This window comes from Orcinus orca, chromosome 8 (genome assembly GCF_937001465.1).
Source record: "Orcinus orca chromosome 8, mOrcOrc1.1, whole genome shotgun sequence".
Taxonomy (NCBI): domain Eukaryota; kingdom Metazoa; phylum Chordata; class Mammalia; order Artiodactyla; family Delphinidae; genus Orcinus; species Orcinus orca.
In genome coordinates, this window is record NC_064566.1 from 48,019,969 (window position 1) to 48,034,858 (window position 14,890).

Here is a 14,890-nt window from a genome sequence, read left to right on the forward strand (position 1 = left end):
GAGTGGGGAGAACAGCTAAGGCTCTCTTTTTCACCCTAGATCCAACACTACTGCCTGGCAAAATAATTATGTGGTCTGCTTGTGTCAAGCAGCAGCTGCGGCTGGCAACCTGACCCACCGCCCAGTTGTCATGCTGTCCACATGCTATGAGAATGGAAAATCTCACATAGACATGGCAGGCCCTGAGCTATTCTGTTGTGCTGAGGCCATCAATGGCAGACCCCAAATGTGGACCCGTCTCGTGTGTATAGACACAGTATGACTTTGCTTCAGTCTGACTGATACGAATTCATAAAACTCTCTTGATGCCGGGAACAGCTGTGGGTTATGTCACATATGGCAAACAAAGCAGCTGTAACTACTCAGTGGCACTGCCCACCTGATACAACCAAATCAAGGTAATAGTGACCCAAATCAAATATAACAACAAACCCCACACTGGAGCGACCTGTGCACCTTCAGGTTATGTGTTTGCCTGTGGGGAAGTGCAGACCACTGAACGGCTCTTTAACGGGGAAGGGGTTGTTTTTGGCCCATCTTTGGCCTCCTCTATTTACTGCCAATGACACCAAGAGCAGCAGGTCATTCTAAATTCCCTTTCATGAGTTGTAATGGAAAACCAGACCCATTGTTCCTCCTGGTGTTACTCAGCTGCTGAGTCCAGGACCCTGGGGCACGGTTTAAACCAATACTACAATTTGGCCTCATCCTGTGCTTGGAGTCCTGTTGATAGTGGCCTTAATTAAATGGCACATGAGACAAACTGAACAAATTTAGTCCCAGCTTCTCTTGGTCAGACTAATCAGAGTGGCCAGTGGAGTGGCTTATCCACGTGAAAATTCACCAGAAGCGAAGACTGTATTGTGTCAGAAAAGTGTTGGATATTTTGGGGAGACATTCTTCCACGGGTATTTCACTCTCCCACATGTTGTACTGACAAAAATGCAAGGCCCTGACAATACTTTACCTGGCTGTTTCCTAGGATGTGTGTGCAGTGAGCAACCTTGAGGGATGAAGAAATGTCTCCCTCCAGGACAAAGGGCAGGCTTGCTCTCTGCTTGCTATAAAATGGTGAGTTCCCCAAACTCAGCGTTCCTCTCCTGGAATGCAACCCACTGCATGTGGAGGCATCCATCCAAGTCTTCCACATCGACCCTGTGGGACCTGGGGCACTCAGGAAACTGACACAAACATGCCCAATGCTTATGGGGCTATACTCTGAGGAATGAAGTCCTTTGTCTCTGATAGGATTCTACGTCTCCTGCCAGCATCCATTCAACAGTAATAGGCTAACTTATTAGGTTACAAGCAGAATAAAATTAAAACTCAGACCCCAAAGTTACATCAGAATTGTGAAAAATACATATATAAATTGACAATGGAAACATAGAAAAGCAGCACTTTCTTGGAAGAGCCAGAAAGACGTATCATAGTGTCTAGGCTTCCCACATGTAGAGCAAAATTCTTGACCCAGAGGTCAATAATTCATGCTGTATAAGTAAAAATGTACTAGCCAATATCAATCAGTTCAAGATTTTAAAAGAAAATAAAAATCTAAACAATACATCATTGAACATAAAAAGTACTCAGAACATAGGACGAGATTTTATTAGATTGCAAGCTCCTTGAGACCACAGACAGCATTTTTCCAGATAGAAAATGATTAGTAAAACCTTTGATTTAATAAGAAAAAGTAATTCAAGGACAGATGGAATATCTAAGGATGACAGAACACGGAAGATCTAAATTAAGTGCTATTTACTTAATACATACCCTGTCCAAAGTACTAAGGGGGACACAAAGAAATGTGAAATATGGCTTCTATACTAATAACATGTAATATACTGATCCGTATATATGAAATTCAGATTCTCATTTCTGAGAATAACTTACCTTCTAGCCCCATTTATTTTTCATCGTCTCTCCATATACTAAATTTCTTCTAGCTGTATAAGCCACCAAATAGGTATCATTTTCCTAATGGAAAACTGAACTCACCCAAGCCTCTGAATATTGCAGTTTGGATGTCTCAAAGCCTCAAACAGAATTCTTACTCCATCATCCTGCAGGTCATTGTTCCCAAGGTCCAGGCTCTTCAGGTTTGGGTTGTTCAAAATAGCAGAAGACAGATCCAGACAACATGCACTAATGAGAACACAGCCCATCACTCTGTGAGAAACAAAAAAGAGAGGTGAGATCTTCAGCTGTGAGGTTTTATTAGTTTATTCCTAGGAGAGATGCCCAGGTATTTGAGCCTTTTCTCTGAGCCTTTTCTATCTATAACCTTTTCTATCTATTATTCCTAGGAGAGATGCCCAGGTATTTGAGCCTTTTCTCTGAGCCTTTTCTATCTATAACCTAGGGTGCACATAGGAAGGTCTAACACTACTAGTAAAAACAGATGAGATTTCTTAATGAGCAGGAAAAAAGCCAGCAGGTAAAACTGCCTTCTCTCACAAATAGGTTGTTTTCTAGTAAGCTTCCCAGATCAAGGGTATAAACACTTATTTCTATCAATACCAAAAAAAAATGGATATAACTTTCCCAAGGAACTCACAGATCTCTATGCCTTCAGTTGCTAATATATTTTTGAAATAAAAATGCTGCCCAGGAATCTAAAAGTCATATTTCTGAAGAAGAAAGAAGTTACATACAGAAAGGCATTTCCTTCAAGCCCTTTGTAGGGCATTCAAGAGCATCCACAACCTGGCCTTGGGTTCTCTTTCCATACTTTGTTCCCACCCTATTTTCCAACCATACCCATCCATTTTCCCCCCAAATATATCACATCTATCTGCATTCCCCCCTTCTTCTCTCTTCTTTCCTTCTGCTTAGAATATCTGCACATAACAAAATCCTCTTTACCTTTCAAGACTAAAGTAACTCAGTGTCTTCTGTCCCATTCCTTGCTCCTTGGGACTTCTGCCATATCCTTTTAACAACATATGGAATCTATGTATAGTTGGCTTTATATTTATTTCCCTGCCATCTGTACTTTGTGAGTTACCTGAGGACAAGAGCATAACCTCAGAGATAACCTTTAGCCCCCTCAGCATCTAGCTCATATTTGTTGTAAATATTGCTTGAGAGAAGTGGCACCCTGAGAGGTTGTGAGAGTAGCTAAGGAAGTACAAATTGGTCTGTGTGTTTACAGCAATGCTAAGAAGGAAAAGCAGGCTAAGCAAACATCTTGTGTGCATAGGTCACTTAGAAATTATATCTCTGTCACTGAAATGAAGGCACTGGATTTATTTTTTTAATCTATTTTTTTAAATACACAGCATGATCTTTTATTTATTTATTTATTCGGCTGCTCCGGGCCTCAGCTGCGGCATGCGGAATCTTCCATCTTTATTGCAGCATGCAGGATCTTTAGTTGCAGCATGTGGGATCTTTAGCTGTGGCATGCAAACTCTTAGTTGCAGCATGCATGTGGGATCTAGTTCCCTGACCAGGGGTTGAACCCGGGCCCCCTGCACTGGGAGCGTGGAGCCCTAGCCACTGGACTACCAGGGAAGTCCCAAGGCACTGGATTTAATGATAAACACCATGAAGTAAAATGTCTTCTAGTTGAATAATAATCAAGGAAACCAGAGAATCACATTGTAACCCATATCATATACATTTTCCCAGAGGAAGTACAGGTGCTTATCGGATCCAAGAGTTCAAGCACCTTGGTGTTTACAGATGTGACAATCAACTATTAAACTCATTTGGAAATTTGGTTATCATGAGTCAGTCCAGTCAGGCCAAACACTTCTGGGTATACCACTGATCATCAGTTTATCGTTCTAGGAAAACAACGTTGGGCTTAGACCCTTAATGACTCACCCAGGCTACTAGTCCCATGGGAGGCCCTAGTGGGAAAGTGAGATTTCTAAGCGACACTTCTATCTTGCTTCACTCGAGCCACAATATTTACCTAATGAAATATTAAACATCATGTAGCCAGTAAAATAATCAGATAATTGTATGTAAGTATTTAAATGTGTTTCTGAAATACTATCATGTGAAAAGGAAACCTCAAAGTCATGTCTACACAGTAATCACAATTACATATACACCTATCACGCACATGTATGTCTGCCCACTCCTGGAGCAGGGGAGAACATAATAGGAGTAAAAACGGTTGCTGTTTAAGAATGACTGGATGGTTGGATATTTTAAAAAATTTCATTCCCAGTTTCTTTCAAAGTTGACCTAATTATAAACCTGAGTTTAAGAAAGAAAAACTAGTAGAGCACAATTTCGGCTTCATGGATGTAAGGTAGAAGACACACAGTAGACTCCCTGGAGCACAACCAAGGAAAAAATGAAATGGCTACCGTTCTGCCTGATGTCTCTGGTCCTCCCTACCTGAGGGAATGAGGGAAGTTGACTGTAATTACTGTAGTAATTGTTTTAGAAAAATCTGACGAATAGATTTCCCCAGCTTGTCTCACGCAGGATGGGAGAGAGGGAATCAGCTGTGTATTCTTTTCTCTGACAAATACTCTGCTCCCAGCCTTTCTTTCCGCATCTCCCCTGCCCTCACAGTACATAAAGCTACACAAAAGTAAGGTCACAGAACACCTACTCCAGGTCTTGGAGACTGCAGCCTGGATGCCGAAAGACATCACACAGAAGCTTTACTCCATTATCTTGTAGGCAGTTTGACCCCAGATCCAGATGCGTCAGGCTCTTGTTGCGCAGGAGGGAGGTTGAGAGAGATTCACTGCTGGGTGAAGTGAAATGGCAATGCCTCAGCCTGTGGGAAGGACAGTGTAAGGAGAGATGGAATCACTGCTCTACTGCCTAGAGATTTATATCTTTGAAGAGATTTCATGTTACAGTCCCACATTTACTTGACAGCACGCCATGTCCAATGAAATGCCCTCTTCCCCCATTGCCTCTTTGGCTGACTCACTTGGGATCCTTAGGTTTGCGCCAAACTGGGCTACAAACTGGGTTCTTGTTCTTCAGAATTTTTCTTACTATAAATAATATGTTAACTTCCTTACACTGTATATAAATATAGTATCCTACTACAGAAGTAGCTCTATGGAGCACAGGAGCAGGCAAATGGAGTAGAATGACAGTAATCATAATTAACTAAGGACTTTCCGTACATAATAAAAGTGGCATTTCCAATCAGAAGGGAAAAGATACATTATGCCATAAATGATCTGGGGACAACAGATCTAATATACAGGGGAAAGTAAGTTTAAGCCTTATAACGAAATAAATTTGGAATAATTTAAAATTTAAATGTTAAAAATTGTCATAAAGAATATGCAAAAGATGATATAAGTGGGTTTTTTTAAAAAAAGGTATTTCCAATTATGAAAAAACTCCTAGAAGTCATGAGGAGTCATAATTTGACTACACAAAAGTTGTAAACATCTATATCCTAAAATGACCATAAAGAAAGTTAGAAATACAGCAACATGCTAGGTAAGTTATTTACAATATATAAAAAATAACAGTAACAATGTATATGTGATATTAATACCATAACATATATAACAGAAAACATCCAGGAGAAAACTGAGCCTATGAAGAGGCAATTCCTTGAATACTAGAGGCCAAAAACATTCGAAAAGATATTCAACATCAAATCATTTTTAGAGTTATTTTCAACTATCTAATTAGTATTGATAAAGAAGCTTATAGATACAAAGTGAAGATATTAAAAATGTAAGCCCCTAAACCGCTGAGGGAATGTACACAATCTATCTGGAGGCAGTTTAACCATATCTGACAAAATTAAAAATTCTGACTCATCAATTCCACGTCTAGGAAGTTACGTAACAGCAATGAACAGTATAATCACACCGTGATCCAGCCATACCACGTAACGCATTCAATGGTTTTTGTTTAATCATATTGATATATATTTACCTGTTTGGAGCCCAGAATATAGAGTTGGATGGGTGGACTTCAGTCCTAAATCCATCATTTTCTTGTAAGCATTATGAAAGCTGCATAATCTTCCTAAGCCTCACACTCCTTACCCGTTCAGTGAGGCACTTAGAACTCAGGTGGCCAATCTGACACCAGTAGGTACTTCTGTTCAGGTTAAACAAATTTTGCGCAGGGCCCAGCACAAAGTCAGGACAAAATAAATGGCGATTATTAATATCATCATCCTCATCATCTTCATTATCATTAAAGATTCTAGGGAAAAAGCAAGGGACACAATAGGTCCATAATATTTTCCCAGCTTAAATATATCTCAAAATGTGTATTATATTGGAAGGAGGACAACTAGCAGACACTCACACAAGGCTCTGTAGAGTGCACTCTGCATGTTTCAAGGCATCACTCATAAGCTTTACTCCACTATCTCCCAAGACACTGTCCACCAAGCATAAACGTGTCAGCCTTTTACTGCTGATGAGAGCCAAAGAGAGATCCTCACAACCAGCTACCGTGAGCCCACAGCTTTCTAAGCTGAAGGAGAAAGACAGATGGGGAGGGATCAGTCAATTCCCAAAGTGCATCCTCTTCTCCTTCACAGGGAAGTTAGCTGGTACTCACAACCCCTACATCTCTACTACAGAAGCAACCTCATCAAACCTACTTAAATCATGAATTCCACTGCAGCTATGGACAGGGTATGATGAAACAAAACATAGGAGGAGAGAGGATAAGCCTCGAAAACAATGAAAATAAGATGTCAATCATAAAGAGATGTCTACAAGTCAAGTGAAAGAGGAAGGGAGGTAGAAAAAGACAAGGAGGAGGTCTTGCAGGATTGATGAATGAGCCAATTAATGTCAGGACCCAAGCAGTTTCCCCATGCAGGTCATAATTAAGCTACACAAGACTGAACAAAATGAATCTATAGAAAATAGTACAGAAAGACTCACGATAATCTCTCTAGGTTACACGTTGGATGCATTAAGGCCTCACACGACATCTTCACTCTGTCATCCAAGAGATTATTCGTTGATGGATTCAGAGATAACAAGCTTTGGCTTCTGATGAGAGCCTTAGAGATATTTCGGCAACAAACCGTAGTTAGGTCGCAGGACTGATTCCAAGCTGGAAAACAATACAGGAAAATAGAAATGACCACTCCTCAGAGAATAATTATAACCCCCACTCACCCAGCCAGAGGGTGTGGTTTCCCAGTCTTTGGGATTTGTTCTGAAAATCCAGCTTCCCTACACAGAATGAGAATGATTTAACTAAAGCACAGGGCTCTGATAGAGAGTTAGGGAGGGGAGGGGAGGAAGCTTGTCTCTTCCATCCCCACCTCCCCAGTTCCCCCACGAAATATGTATGCAAGCATTTAAAAATATCTTCACATTATAATCTTTTTTAATCTGGGAGAAATTTCCTTTAACTACAACTTGGAAGAAGGTGGACTGGAGGATGGCTGTATCCTTGCATTCTTTGACTTCTGAAACAGAATAGAGGTGGGCAGGAAATCAGACGTAAAAGCTGTGACAACCACAAAACTGTCTGCCAGGAGCTCATTTCTTCATGGGAGCCAACCTATGTTTTCTGAGGAACCCTGTGCTTAACAGTGAAAACAAGAAGGAAATCAGAAATAAAATAAAATGGTTTCTAAAAATAAAGTAAAGGAGGAAGGGAAACAGAAGAAGAAAATAAGAAGCACATGTAGAGCCCCTATTTTCAGAGACTCATATTTAGAGACGACTTGGGCTTTGACCATGGCTGGGACTAATATCAGCTATTTGTAAGAAGAGTCAGGCAGCAGCATTCCTGGAACTTGGAATTGTTCCATTTACTCCCATTAATCAAGGACTTATCAACTTGAGTCCCTTGAGAATTGGTTCTCTACATCAAAATCAGGGTATAGAGAGGTAGGAACAGGAGAAACTCCCTCCTCAGTCCAGAATTAGACCTCAGTGGGTGACCTAGAACATGGCTCAAGGCTGAAAACCTCACCTTGCTTTGAAAAGTTGTTATGGACTGAATTGTTCCCCAAATTTGTATGTTGAAGCCCTACCCCCAGCCCAATGTGACAGTATTTAGAGACAGGGCCTCTAAGGAGGTAGTTAAGGTTAATGAGGTTGTAAGAGTGGACCCCTAATCCAATAGAACTGATGTCCCCATAAGGGGAGGAAGAGACACCAGGAGTGAGCACACGCACAAAAAGGCCATGTGAGGACACAATGAGAAGGTAGCCATCTACAAGCCAGGGAGAGAGGCCTCACCAGAAACCAACCCTGCCAGCACCCTGATCTTGACCTTCCAGCTTCTAGAACTGTGAGAAATAAATTTATATTGTTTAAGTCTGTGCTATTTGGGGTATTCTGTTATGGGAGCCTGAGCAGATTAATACAAAAGGGTTTATATCAGCAGCCAGGTAGGCAATTAGGGAAACAAGGGAAATCTTATAAACTATGTTTGGATAGAGCTCTTCTAGACAGAAAAGAGACTCCAATATTATGGGACCTGTGGATAAAATATTAAAGCTTAACAGAAAGAAAACATTACACTAAGGGACAGAAAATAAGCACGTGTATAAAACCCAGAAAACTAGGAAACAGAAGAAAGCGCTTAGAAAGGCTTCCTTTACATTTTAAATGTATAGGAAGACTCTGTGAAACAAGAATACCACATCAGAAGTGGAGATCAGGGGAATTCCCTAGAGGTCAACTGGTTAGGACTCCATGCTTCCACCGCAAGGGGCACAGGTTCGATCCCTGGTTGGGGAACTAAGATCCCGCATGCCTCAAAAAAAAAAAATAAAAGTCAAAACAAAACAAAACAAAAAAAACAATAGAGAACTGAAATCTGAATTTGAAGAAATGAAAAGCAAAATCAATATAAATAAATATGCGAAACTCCCCAAGAAGGAAGGGGGAAAAAGATTTAGAGGACAAAAAATAAGTAAGAGTTATATAGGAACAGAGCTACAAGTAATGACTATTAGATGCTCTTAAAAAAGAGAGACAGAGACAGCACGTGCAACAGAGTGAGCCCTGACGTCATTTTAAAAAACCAATTTAAAGAAATCATTTCTGAGGGGAATAAAGAAATGTTTCCCACAGATCAAAAGTAATAAAATGTAAAAGTAATTTTAAAAAATCCTGAGAACACTAGTGAGAAAGTCTGGGAAGGTGGGAGGGAGTTAAGGGGTTGAAGTGTCAGGTTATCCTTAGACTTCTCTTTAGAACACTAGAAAAAAGTAATGTAACAAAGTCAAAGTGTGAAGAACACAGTGGAGGCCTAAGACCAAGATACACGTCATTCATCTGTGAAGACAGTCAAAGGACATAAAGGAAGTCATAAAATGTATCATTCACACACATTGCATGAAAACATTAGTTTAAAATTGTACCACCCAATCATGCAATGAATCAAAACTAAGATTTTATACAGTGGGAAAGGTGAGTTTAAGAAAACAAAACCAAAAACTAGCAGTATACATTGATTAAAAATTAAGTGTACAGGGCTTCCCTGGTGGCGCAGTGGTTGGGAGTCCGCCTGCCGACGCAGGGGACACGGGTTCATGCCCCGGTCTGGGAGGATCCCACATGCTGCGGAGCGGCTGGGCCCGTGAGCCATGGCCGCTGAGCCTGCGCGTCCGGAGCCTGTGCTCTGCAACGTGAGAGGCCACAACAGTGAGAGGCCCACGTACCACCAAAAAAAAAAAAAAAAAAAAATTAAGTGTACAGAATTGAGTCTAAATAATTGTATTCATGTGTTGCCATGATAAAAAGTCAGAAAAGTTTTGAAAGAGTTCAAAGGGTAAAATATTTAGCCCCTGTAATCCTAGATTAAATGAACATACTGGAAATTGTATGATCGAGGTATACTAAATGTACTGCCTTACATAAGGGTATTTTAAATGCTCTAATCCTTTTGAATTTGATCAAGATATATTTGGGGGGGAACCCTGAAGAGTAATAACTAATAATCATCAATTAAAAACAGGCACTATAACTTGCAAATGTTCCAACATACCTGGACACAAAACAAAAATGAAACAAAATGTAGCTCATTTGTGAATCAAGAAATAGAAGTGGTACTGAAAACATTAAAAAATGCTTCTAACTGGAGATATAAACAGTACATGTCCCCGAGTCCCTTTATTCATAATCTATTTTGCTCTTATCCTTTCCATATTATAAGTTTGAGCTTCTCAAACTCTCTTCTTTTCTTCGTGCCAATTAATAGAACTTCAGCTATGGACCTCCTAATGCTTTATGAATGAAATCTCAGCCTCATGAAAAGAAAATGTTCCCTCTTTCCCTTGCATCTGCAAAGAAAAGCAGATGGTATTACAAGTCAGAAAATATTTTGTAAGAACATTTTTGCTGTGTTTTATTGTTTTATCATAACAAGGGAATCTTACAAGATACCTAGACCTTAGAAATTGTTGCTATGTCTTGTGAAAACAACCCTTAAGTGCTTTTAAGTCTATAATTTTGATTGTCTTATATAAAAATGTGTCTCTCTTGCAATATTCAAATTGATATTTTGGAATTCCTACATGTTACAAATATTGAAAGAATTTTGTTAAAGCAGAAAAAAAGATCATCAGTACTCTCCTCTCACATGCATTAAGGTAATAAAAAATATATAGAATTCTTCTTTTCCTAGAGTTTGAAGGTCCTGTCTCGTTTATATTAATATGTAACATCAATCACCAGTGACTCAGTCAAAAGGGAAGATGAGAGCTGAGGTTTGTGGCTCCATACTTATCCCTAAATATGAACCAGCGAAACGGAGGAAATACATTAACTTACTTTTGGGTCCTATTGGAGAACCAGCCCTATAATCTCTTAATATTGCTACTAAAACGAGGCCCTGGGCTGAAAATTTCCGAAGCCCCTTCAAAGTAAGCACATTATAATTATTATTTTTTTGTTGTTCTTATTGATTGATTTTCTTGTTCTTCTTATATTCAGAACAGCTGTCTGAATATATTTTTCTTTTCTAAAAATGCCTGCTGCTTAATTTTCAGGTTGCCCAAGAATTTCTTGTTGTTGAGTATGAACTAGACATTGAGATATGGCAGAATGGAGTTGTTGCTAAAGCAGTATGGTTGCAGAAGTTATGTGTTCCCCACGTATGGGCCGAATGCACCACAGGTGCCAGAGGAATGGTGCTCACAAGAGAAAGAGCTTTTACATTAATAAGACAGGCTTCCTGGGCCTGTTCTAAAGCAAAGTAAATCATTAGATAAATCAATGTGGTCTAAAATTTGAGACCTAAAATGGCTATGGGACTTCTCCCTGATTCTACTAAAGTGAGAAATAAAAATGCACACGTTTTCTTAGATCACATAAGGCTTAGCATTTCTTTAACAGTAAGTCTAAACTAAAGAATTTCCTAAATCTCTTACAGTTCCCTTATAGGTCAAATAATCATTACTTATGTTAATATTTATTATTTTTTTTAAAACATCTTTAATGGAGTATAATTGCTTTACAATGGTGTGTTAGTTTCTGCTTTATAATTATGTTAATATTTAAAAGAATATAAATATAAATCTGGGTGTATAATTTAAATGAGTTAAATAAATAACTAACATCTTTATAAATTAGGATCTTATAAATCTTGGAATGAGACAATATTACAAACACTATACTATCTGGGTCAAGCTTGAGATATAATACTGTTTTGCTAAATTCTTAGTTACTAACAGCGGCTATACTCTCCTTAATGTTAACTTGAATATATTTTCTAAACTTACTAATCTATTTTGGAAACTTGGAATAATGTAATATTTTAAAAATTAGTAATTTGGGGCTTCCCTGGTGGCACAGTGGTTGAGAGTCCACCTGCCGATGCAGGGGACACGGGTTCGTGCCCCGGTCCAGGAAGATCTCACATGCCGCGGAGCGGCTGGGCCCGTGAGCCGTGGCCACTGAGCCTGCGCATCCGGAGCCTGTGCTCCGCAACGGGAGAGGCCACAACAGTGAGAGGCCCACGCATCGCAAAAAAAAAAAAAAAAAAAATTAGTAATTTGTGTTTATCTAAAGACATCTAAAGAAATTAAACTTCAAAGAGAGAAAATAAATTACATTCTTACAACAATCTGTTACCATTTTTTCTTCATACTATTCAAATTAAAATAGCAAAATCAATGTATTGTCTTATATCCCATGTTATTTATGTTTAAAAAGTTAGGGCTTAAACATTTAAACCAGGGGTCCCCAACCCCTGGGCCATGGACTGGTACTGGTCCGTGGCCTGTTAGGAACCGGGATGCAGAGCAGGAGGTAAGCGGCAGGTGGGCAAGCGAGCGAAGCTTCAGCTGTATTTACAGCCGCTCCCCATTGCTCGCATTACCGCCTGAGCTCCGCCTCCTGTCAGATCAGCTGCGGCTTTAGATTCTCATGGGAGCGCGAACCCTACTGTGAACTGCACATGCGAGGCATCTAGGTTTCAAGCTCCTTATGAGAATCTAATGTTTGATGATCTGAGGTGTGGCAACCCTGAGGTAGGGCAACCCGTACCAGCAGAAATTTACCTATGTTTTTTACCTATGTTTTTTTTTACAAGCTGTGAGTTTTGTCGTCACCAATAAGGACGACTCAGGGAGCTTCACTTTTCTCAGCAAACTACTCATGAGGAAGGACATGGGGTGTACCTGGGTCCAGTCTGTACACAGCACACACTCAGGTTCCTCAAAGGCAAAGTTCAGTTCATCAAAACTATCAGTAATAAAAAGGAGACTACTCGGCTGGGACAGAATCCTTTCAATGGGGCCTTCTATGCGGGGCCAGTCCTTTGATATCATTTGAGCAAAGCTTCTCTCTCTCAACTGGTTCATTTCTCTTGCATTGAGATAAAAAACATAGGTAAATTTCTGCTGGTAGGGGCTGCCCTGTGCCCAGTCTAACATCACCATTCTCACCAAGGTGGTCTTCCCAACTCCAGCAGCCCCCTGAAGGATCACGGTCTGTGGCTGCTCACCTGTTCTGACATCCTCATCAAACAAACGTTCCAACAGTTCTCGGCCTTCCTGAGCAATTTCATGACAGAAGTTTTCAGATTCTCCAAGCAAATGGTTCTTATCTAACATGATGCAAAATGTTTCCCTTATTTGAACTCTGTATTCTGCTCCGTCACCTAAATCAGTTAGAAGGGAGCCAGAAGATACGCATGATCAGAATTAATTCTATGATTTTCAATCTTAAGAATATTGCACTTAGAGTAGGACCAGGAAGTGACACATGCTGAAATCAAAGTACAGCTGGTTTAAATGAGAAAAGAATGTAAATAAAACAAAAATATTCTTGTAGGTTTAAAACCCACATTATAAACTGAAAAAACAGAACCCACAATGCAGAAATTAATGATGGAAAATAAAAATTAGATTCGTTCCAGAAATACTTTTTTTCTTCCCTGTACTTCTATTCTACAGAGAAAAAAGAGGATGTATGTGGAGAACAGAGCCATCATCCAGATAAAAGGAGAACACAGGCAACAATTAACAATAATACCCAGATAGGAACTGAACACAGATATGAATCTACAGATCAAAATCATCCACTTTATACAGATAAACCATTAGTGGACATGAACAGTTGCAGACATTCTCCCCAAGGAGCAAGACGGCTAAGCCCCACATCGAGCTTCCCACCCTTGGGGTCCTGCACTGGGAAGATGAGCCCACAGAACGTTTGGCTTCGAAGGCAGCAGGGCTTACTTTCAGGAGAGCCAGAGGGCTGTAGGAAACACGACTCCGCTCTTAAAGGGCACATACAAAATCTCACATGTTGAGACCCAGAGCAAAAGCAGTAGTTTGAAAGGAGCTCGGGTAAGACCTAGTATCTGATCTTGGAAAGCCTCCCAGAGAGGCAGGAGGCAACTGGGACTCACCCATGGGACACAGACACTGATGGCAGCTGTTTGGGGAGTTCCTTCTACCACGAGGACACTGGTGCTGCCAAGAGCCATTTTGGAGTCCTTCCCCTAGCTCATTAGCACCAGGACCCAGCCCTGCCCACCAGCTGGTTGGCACCAGTCCTGGGGCACCCCAGACCAAGCAGCAACCACGTAGGGACACAGCTTCACCCACCAGCAAGCCGATAGACGCCGTAGGCCCCCCTGAGCATCCCAGCTAGCCCAGGACCCATCCCCCAGACCCCCACCAGTGGGCAGACACCAGTCCCTGAACTCTGCCTACCAGCGGGTGGACACACCAGCTCCAAGATATCTTAGGCCCCTCAGCCAGCATCCCTGGAATCCAGCGTCAACCACCAGTGGGCCAGCACTGGCCCCAGAACCCGCCCTCATCTACCACCCCAAACCTGGCTCTGCCCATTAGTGGGTCATTACTAGCCCTGGAACCCCTCAGAGCGCCACAGCCAGTCACCTCTGGACCTGGCTCCACCCAGGGGTGCCAGGACAGACTGGTCCAGTCCTGGCACCCCTGTACTCCCAAAGCCAGCCACCGTGTGATCCGGCCCCACCGACCAACAGGTCAGCCCAGACTGTGCAGCCAGTCACACCACGCCCCAACCCCACCCAATAGCAGGTCAACACCAGCTCTGGGAACCCTGGGCCTGCAGCCGGCCACCCATGGCCCAGCCCCACTCACCAGCAGGACAGCACCAGGACAGGGACCCCCCAGGCCATGCAGCCAGCTGCTCCAGGACCAGCTCCACCAGCAGCCAGCAGCCTCTGCACTAGGCAGGGCCTAGCAACCAGGCCAGGGGCCAGCCATGCCTACCTGTGTGTCCACGGTAGGCATGTGGCCTGTTGTAGCCCTGCCACAACAGAAGGGCCCATGCAGCCCAGATAGGAGTCACCACTAGAGCATATAACTCTGTTGACCAGAGGGAAGTGTGCTACTGGGCCTCAGGTCAGCTCCTAAATAAGCCACTTCCCCAAGATTAGGAAGCACAACTGACCTACCTAATACACAGAAACAGACACAGAAACAACTACAAGAAAAAAACTAAAAAACACATAC

At 41.5% G+C, this 14,890-nt stretch overlaps 1 protein-coding gene across 1 annotated transcript in view; it reads right to left on the reverse strand.

Annotated features, from left to right (window-relative positions):
• Window positions 1–14,890, reverse strand: part of LOC101281026 (NACHT, LRR and PYD domains-containing protein 14) — a 171,617-nt gene that overhangs the window by 147,475 nt on the left and 9,252 nt on the right. Inside the window, 5 exon segments of the mRNA XM_049713984.1 lie at window positions 1,999–2,169; window positions 4,577–4,747; window positions 6,262–6,432; window positions 6,852–7,026; window positions 12,886–13,041. Coding sequence (XP_049569941.1) covers window positions 1,999–2,169; window positions 4,577–4,747; window positions 6,262–6,432; window positions 6,852–7,026; window positions 12,886–13,041 — 844 coding nt within the window.